This window comes from Pundamilia nyererei, unplaced genomic scaffold (assembly GCF_000239375.1).
Source record: "Pundamilia nyererei isolate P.nyererei 1_Seehausen unplaced genomic scaffold, PunNye1.0 scaffold00145, whole genome shotgun sequence".
Classification (NCBI taxonomy): Eukaryota; Metazoa; Chordata; class Actinopteri; order Cichliformes; family Cichlidae; genus Pundamilia; species Pundamilia nyererei.
Window position 1 is genome coordinate 317,538 of NW_005187546.1, and position 8,646 is coordinate 326,183.

At 42.4% G+C, this 8,646-nt stretch overlaps 1 protein-coding gene across 1 annotated transcript in view; it reads right to left on the bottom strand.

The window, feature by feature from the left end:
- LOC102202716 (collagen alpha-1(XI) chain-like) overlaps positions 1-8,646 on the bottom strand; it is a 47,353-nt gene extending 38,707 nt beyond the window's left edge. Inside the window, exon 1 of the mRNA XM_005744527.1 lies at positions 8,279-8,646. Coding sequence (XP_005744584.1) covers positions 8,279-8,357 — 79 coding nt within the window. The 5' untranslated portion in view covers positions 8,358-8,646. The remainder of the gene's footprint in view (positions 1-8,278) is intronic.

Here is an 8,646-nt window from a genome sequence, read left to right on the forward strand (position 1 = left end):
TTCACCTCTGGTGTCCACCATTTGGTTTGGGGATTACCACCACGACAGGCACCAACCACCTTATGGCCACAGCTCAATGCAGCAGCTTTGGAAATGCTGAACATGATCCATTCGGACTCAATGTCCCCAGTCTCCCTCGGAATGCTGTTGAAGTTCTGCCGGAGGTGTGCGTTGAAGATCTCGTGGACTGGGGCCTCTGCTAGACGTTCCCAGCACACCCTCACTACGCGTTTAGGTGCACCGGGTCGGTCCAGCGTCCTCCCCCGCCACCTGATCCAACTCACTACCAGGTGGTGATCAGTTGACAGCTCAGCCCCTCTCTTTACCCGAGTGTCCAGAACACGTGCACTTATGGACACTCTTATGTTTGAACAAGGTGTTCATTATGGCCTAACTGTGATTTGCACAGAAGTCCAATAACAAAACACCGCTCGGGTTCAGATCAGGGAGGCCGTTCCTCCCAATCACGCCCCTCCAGGTCGTTACCCACGTGAACCCATTGAAGTCTCCCAGCAGGACAACAGAGTCTCCAGTCTCCTGCGGGAGGATGGGCCCATGTCTCCTCTTTGGGCTGTGCCCGGCCGAGCCCCATGGACTAAGGCCCGGCCACCAGATGCTCGCCCTCGGGCACCCTCCCCGGGCCTGGCTCCAGGGAGGGGCCCCGGTAACCCTATCCCGGCAGGGTAAACTGTTCCCTCGATGTTCTCTTCATAAGGGTCTTCTGAATCGCTCTTTGTCTTTTTGCCACTAATCGAATAAATTGAATGTTATTGTTATTTAATTCCTTGTGTCCTATTTTTGGGTCCTCGCGTCTTCAACATACCTTGCCAATACTAAAAGGTTGAGTTTTTGGTTGAGACTACTCATTTGGTTCACTGGTACAATTTGAATTTGAACTGGAAATCTGGTGGTTCCAGATGTGTGCAGATGTGTTGCTCGTTTGCAAACTGAGGTGAGCTGAAATTGCGATCCTTTACTGTTTCTGCCCTCATCTAACCACACGTTGAATTCTAGCATTTACCATTTATGGAAACATCTGTAAAAACTGATAATGCACTGACAGTACAATGACAGTAAATTACATTTTCTGCTTTTTACTGGAATATTTCCATTAAAATGTTTCCAGCATCCAACCAGAAGACTCCACGGCAGATCTTGGATATGCTGAAGAGATTATTTCTGAAGAGATTATCAGCAGAGGGAGGTCTGGATTGCCTTGCTCATGCTGTTGTCCCAGTGGCCAAATGTTAATGTTAGAAAATGGATGGATGATTGCATTTGAAATAAAAACTTATAAACCATCTGCAAAATAAAAATATATCTATAAAACTATCCTCTACCTGTATAGCAGTGGTGTTAAGCTTAGTTTGAATAAAGGTCACCCCATCATATGAGACATACTGTATGAATGTTATTGTCATGCTTTATTGCATAGGCTTGTACACTTGCATGAAAAGCCCTCAACCTGTCAACAAAAAGGTGCTGTGCCATTATACCATTTATCCATAAAGATAATGCATTCTGATTACAGCTCTAAAATGAAACTTCTCCACAGCCAACTCACAAGTCTGTTAGATCATCAAGTTTGAATATGACAGCTGGTAGTTGCATGCTAACAAAACCAAACAAATCCTGATGCAAAAGCAAAGTGATGAATATTTAATCGTGTTTCTGCACACTCTTTTTTTATTGCTCAGCCGTGAAATTGTATTCAAATTTTTCAAATTAATTTTACAGTTTCTAACAGCCACTTAGCCTTTTCCTCTGTTTTGATGAAAATTGCCCTTACAGCTCCATCATTTTGGGATCTGGCTTGAAGAAGCGCACTCTGCTGTAGTCGACTGGCACTTTGTGATGCCTTTGTGTGCAGTTTTCAAGTGACGGTGCAAATTATCCTTGAAAACAGTGATTGTCTTGTGGCAAATGAATGCACAGGCCTCTGAAATTGTTCACCTTCAGGATCAACTTCCCTTTGCAGTGTGGATGCGCTTTCTTTTATGTCTGGTGTGTGCACGTGATGCAAAACCATACACGCAACACCTAATTTGCAGAGGGCCAGATTTGGCCCACAGGCCCTTAGACTCACATATGTACTAAAAAGGTCAACACTATATAAAACTGCTTTATTACTCTGCTCCAATGTTAGCATGCTTTACTTACAGATAAAGATTGGTTGCAAGGTAGCTCTTGTTGTGCACACAGGCTAGAATGATAGACTTAAGGGATGACACTGACACCTATAAGCAGGCAGAGGGGTTTCAGTCATACATCAGCAGCACTGACATCTGAATGCAGCTGAGGACAAGACACGACATGGAGAGTTTGCTTTTACTCTATATGCACTTAGCTAATGTCAGCTAAGGTTTCCATATGCTCTTGATGTGTGAGTGTGTATGGGTTCAAAGCAACATCTGCAGATACACACACACACACACACACACACACACACACACACACACACACAGACAAACAGTCACATCGTACCTATACTGTGCAGTACATACAAAAGGAGATGTTCTGCTCTCCATCGGGTTCTGCTGTTATCCTCAGGCGCTAAGCTGTGGTGTGAGGGGCACCGTGAGCAACAAGCACATACATGCAGAGTATGTCAAGTGTAAGCCTCCACAAAAAGCAAAAAGATTGTGGTTTGAACAGAAAGACAAAACAGCAGAATGCTCTTTACTGTATAAAAATGTTCTTTACTGTACTCAAACTAATCAGAGGATTCAGGTGCAGGAAGTCAAAAACCTTCCAACACAGCTTAGAAATGAAAATCAGTGCTGTGGAGGAGTCAAAGGGTCATATTAATGCTAAATACAGTTAATCATTCACTTAAATGTATCTAATTTAATTTATCCAGTTACTTTAAATAAAACAAAAAAGGTCAAAAGGTCAGTGCTAGAAAGCGGCACTTTTGAGTGTACCTCCAACAGGTGCACACGTATATATGCTTTCTGATTCGCTGCCGCTCACAAACAAAAGGTTTAACCAGCTTCTTTGCAAACAGCCAGACCCAGAGATCACATTTTAATGATGTCACACACGGCCAAGAGTGGAAGTAACAGTCTGAAGTCTGATCTTCTGTCTCACACTGATTCCTTGAACATACAGTAGACCAGCGATGTCAGACTCATTTTATATCACGGGGCAAACACAGCTCACTTTAATCTCAAGAGGGCCAGACCAGTGAAACTCCAACACGCCTACTACACATGTCATTCCTGAGATATCTTGACCATAAGAAGAGGGTACGGTTTCAGCATCATATCTCAGATAAAGAAATCTTTCAGCATGGCTTTTTGAGCTTAAACTGTAAGAAATGAAAAACTTTATCTACACGGGTGGATGACTGGATGAACACAAGTTAGACTGCAGCACTAAAGCCAGACGCAAACAACACACCAACAACTAAATTGGCACCATGTTGGAAAGACTATGGATTTTCTGGTAACCAGATGTTTGAAGACTGGCAACTTTTTTTTTTGCTATCTGTGTGTGTTTCTGATTAGCGTACCATTATCTCAATAATAGCAAAGAATGCAATAGCACACACTTTGCAGTTAAGGTTTCCTACACTGCACCAAAACACACACACACACACATAAAAAGAGGGCACTCAAGGGCACAAACCCCCCACAGAGCAGTGCCCTAGGAGCCTGTCATTACTATCCTTTTATTTTTTTTGTAGACTCAAACGTCTCATAGCTCCAACGTCCCTCTAAAAGGTTCGTCTCCACAGAGACAAAACAAGGAAATAATAAGAACAGGGAGGATGGAAGCCAGGGGGAAGAGAAAAGGGCAGACTGTAGAAAATAGGATAGGGAGACCATATGTTTTCTTTCCGCCCAGTTCAGCTGGCTTTGATCAAGAAAACACACTGGATTGTCTCTCCTGCTGTCAGACACACACACACACACACACACAAGTCTGTGCATAAATTTACACAAGCGCTTCGATGAATCCGTAATATCAGCGTCAGAGAGAGGGAAGCCTACAAACAGACCTGCGACAAGTGCTTCCGATCTCCTTCGAGGAATCTGCGTCTTATTTGTGATCTTCTCCCTTCTCTTTACCTAAATGAGAGTTTCACTCGCGTACAGTGCATACAGTCTGACTCTCATGCAGGCTTCCTCTCAAACGCCGATCAAAGACTGCATCAATATTTGTCAGTCACAGGGCTCCGGCTCTTCTCGGGCCGATACTTGTTGCTTTATGTGGCTCTGGCCCCTATTATTGTTGGCTGTTGCATCATATGGTAGCTTTGATTTTGGAGAACAAAGGGTGAGCATATTTTTAAACATGGAAAAAATTAAAGCTGTGCCAGAGTCATAAAAAAAATATACAAATGGTGAAAAATCTATCAGCACCTTAACATCAAAGCATGATTTTATAAAAAAAAAAAAAAAACAGATAATAGAGAAATAAATATGATTCCTCGTGTCAGATTATAAGTTGAATGCATTCACTGGAGAGCTGCTGTCCCAGAAAAAAGAAGGAACGCAACACCGATCTCATGATTTTTCTGTATTTTATCACTTGGCCACGGCTCGCAGCTGGCTCAAAGGTTAATCCTGTACATGCATCCTTCATTTCAAAGTGCTTTGTCTGATATTTCAAAATAAAAGCCTGAAATCACCAGTGGTTCAACACGTGTTTCTTGGGGTCCTTTTAGAAACTTTTTATACGTACCCAGACGGTTTACACAGCCGGGCAGTAAAATACCCAGGCATCAGCTGATTTGAACTAAACGAGTTTAACTAAAAGCTTTTTTTTTTCTTGTATTAATGTAGGGCCTTTAAAGTCTTCATATTTTGAGTGCATGTTAATTCCTGTGTTTCCTTAGCATTGTGTTGTTTGGGACAGTGGTTGCTGCTGTCACCTAACAGAAAGAAAGTCCTGAGTTAGAAAACACAAGCCAGCTGTGGGCTCTCTGTGTGATGTTTGCATGTTCTCCCTGTGCCTGTGTGGGCACCCTCTGGCATCCTCCCACAGTCCAAAGACATGCATGTTAGGTTAACTGGTGGTTCAAAACCTTCCCTCTCTCTCTGTATTGGCGATTCAGTGCACTGATAGGAGTGAGCCGAACCTTTTGTTTTATGACAGCTGGGACAAGCTTTAATTGTATAAGTAGATGAAAATGGTTGAGAATGACTTTTCCATCTGAGTAATTTTTCTGTTTTGACATATCAAGCATATGTGGATTCTTTTGTTTTGCTTTTTGGGGACTGGTTCCCCTTCATGCACTAATTGTAATTACCTTAGTCATGCTAACATTTAGCTAAAGACAAAGCACAGCAGAGACCGATGAAAATGTCTTAGTTTTGTTATTATTAAAGTCATACACATATACATATATCCTTCTTGTTTTGGAGGAAATACTTTTCCTCCAAAACAACTTTTTTCTGTGTAAAACAAGTATTAAAAGTCATTAACCTTTTAAATTAGGGTCTTAATGTGTCTTTCTGTTTGCGTAATACCAGTTTCAACTTTCCACATCAGACGTTGCACACTGGACCAAAATTCAGTTCCAGACTATCTTTGCTGTCACACATCATCCTGAAATCAGCAGTGTTCATTGAATAGAAAATGTCTGTACAGATTTCATGGCAATCCATCCAGACATTTTGCTTTGATCTTAAACAAAGTGAACATAATTTTCTCCTGAGGATATATACGGCATTAACTGAGTACAGATGGAGGAAAACTCTGCATTTAGTTATTGAGAGATTGAGTGAATGTTTTCAAGGATTTCTTCGTGGAGTCTTGCATGGCAGATTCTCTTTAAGGTAAGGCAGAACGATACAGTCAATCCTCATCGTCTTATCCCGATATTTGCCTGTGAGCGCTAAACAACGAGGCATTTAAAAAAACAAAGTTGGATAAATATAAACTCACATCTAGTGCCAGATAAGAAGTTCAGGTATTACCAGTTAGTACAAAGATAATACTCTAACTCTAATTCATCCACTAGTTGTCAAAGTGTTTCAGTCTAACAGGGCAGGCCGACCCCCACACTGACACTCCCAGCCCTTATAAGTACAACATCTTTCACCAGCAGTCATTTTAACATGAAACAGAAGGTAAACCCAGGTGTTGCTCAGTTTATCCAAGGTTTACTTCTGAAAGCAGAGCCTTTACTAAGGTGCTCAGTACCACCTGTGTCTGACTACTCCTTAATAACTGATGCTGAGAAAAGGGTGAATCTGTTGCATTCCCATAGGTTATGTCAGTGGTGTAAGTCGGTCAGACTGTAACAGCAAAACCTCAAACTGAAAAAATGGCTAAACAGACTGTGTCAGGCTGATAGTTATCAGTTACACAGTGAGGAAGGGTAGGCGCCAAAAACACCTCAGGCCACGCTGCTCTGAGGTCTGAGCTCATAATTTAAACAAAACCTGTTGGACAGCCAGGTGCGTGACCTTTTCCTACAATGAGAAAAATATCAAGAGTGACCAAAGGATGTTAAAAAATACAAGAGTTTGTTCGTTAATTGGAAAAGAGCTGATGAGGTAAACAAAAGAGCGTTTGTTCATGTGTTTTCACTCTTTGTGAATCTGTGTTTCTCTTCGCTTCAGTGGGATATTTTCTAATAAACTCTTATTTACAAGAACATCTTGAGACACGCTCAAGATGCCTCCAGGTCAGGTTTATAACCTGAGTTTGACCTGAGATGACCTTCTGGTCCAGAGGTTACATTAGTCAGCTTAGAAATGACCTTCACAGATAAGGTATGTGAGTATGTGTGTGTTACTACTTTACACTGCGATGGAGGATAATGAACCTTGAAATATGGCATCGTAAGTTTTTTCTTAATCTCCAACACAAAGGCAGATGCTATTAAAGGTTATTGAGACATAACACAAATAGTTTTATGCTTTCTCAGCATCTTCTCAGACGGAGCACGTGAAGACAACATGGTGGAGTGTTTGCCAAGTCACCTGCTCGCTACTCCTGGGGGGATTTCAAATGAAACAATCATTAAATGAGGAAAACAAGAACAGTTAGAAGATGAAGAACACAGTTCAGCCTGGACTTTTTTAAGCCTATCCTTCATTTTCTGAAGCATTTTATGTCCCTGAGAAGCACTTTAAAGTGTGACTGACTAAATTAGCTCATCTTCAGCTGTTCCCTTAGTTTACATGATCTCTATCCAATATCCAACACTGGACTTGTTTTGTTATAAGTGCCATTTCCAGATTTGAGAATGAAGCTCAAACACAGGTGATGATGTCCTCATGTCTTTAAGCTAAAGTGAACAAAAAGCCGTTCAAGCGCTCAAAGAAAAATGTTCCAAAACACCTAAAGACACACTGAGGTGAATTGTTGGCTAATGACTTAAAGGTCAAAAATTCATTTTGAAGCAGGACTGTGTTACTGAGCAAAAACTAACTTGTTTTCACAAGTTTTAAGAAGCCACGGGAAAGTATGTGGCCTCTCTTGACTAAGGTTCAGTCAGTCTTGGCTTAGCAGGTTAAAACAAACTATTTCTTTGCACTTCACTGAGTTCCTCAGAGGAGCTGTATGATGTCAGTAACCATAAAATGGACTGTTGGAGGCTTTTCTCATTCTGTAAAATAAAAAGAAGCTCACTTGAGCTTGTGCTGGTGATGAACATCGTCCACCCTGGGCTCTAAAAGCCCTGGACAGTTAAAGTCCTCCACATATGGTTCTGGTGCAGCTCCAGGAGCTGCTGCAAGGATCTCCAGTTTAAGTTCAGTACAGCTCACTTTAATTTGCCTCAGTCTGTTCCTCATTACCCAGCTGTATGGGCTAAACACCCCGTAAGCTGTGCTATGAGAGAACAGACAGATGCAGCAGGTATGGACTAACAAGTCTGGACATATAGGCCGACATCTTACCAATGTCTAGCAAATGTGCAGTGGGCTCGAGAAAGGTGATTCAGTTCAATAAGCCTTAGGTCTGCATAACACAGAGGAATGACATTATACCTCAAAAGGAGGCCAAAGAAAATGACTAGAAGACGTATTTATGGATAAGAGTTTTAGGAAGTTTTGAACCAAACAAGTGGCTGACGGTGCATTTTCTGTAAATGCATGGAAACAGGATCGAGGATGGGCTAAAAAGGACACTCAGACTTGGCTCATGAGACTTGGAGGGCAGGCGGTGACAAGTTATGTGACAAGGTTAGAGGAGGAGAGATAAGGAGGGAGGATCCAATTCAACTTTTTTATACATCATTTAATTGGGTAACTGAAGTTAGAGGATCAGTTATTAACACAAGATAAACTAATAAACAAGCGTGGATGCTTCATCCTACCTGCTCCTGAGGTGTGCAGCGAGGCGACGAGCAGCAACAGCAGCCACGTCAGGCGCACTTGGCTCCATCGATCCATCATGAACTTATTAATGAAACACTTCCGTCGCGGCTGCTCTTCGCTCCTCTGGACACGGCTCTGACTCTGCACCAGAGAGCTTCAACAGTCTGGCAGCGCCCGTGCGTCTTAATGCGCAGCTGTAATTAAGAGCGCGCATGCATAAAAGCGGACTCAGCTGATTACAGGTGATACCCAGGAGCCCGCACACCGCTCTCTTTGCTCTTTGACTTCTGGGTGGACGGATGAAAACGGCAGACCGGTGATGAAGAGCCCCTTGATCTGGGGGAAGGTGTTTCTAACTTCACCCGCA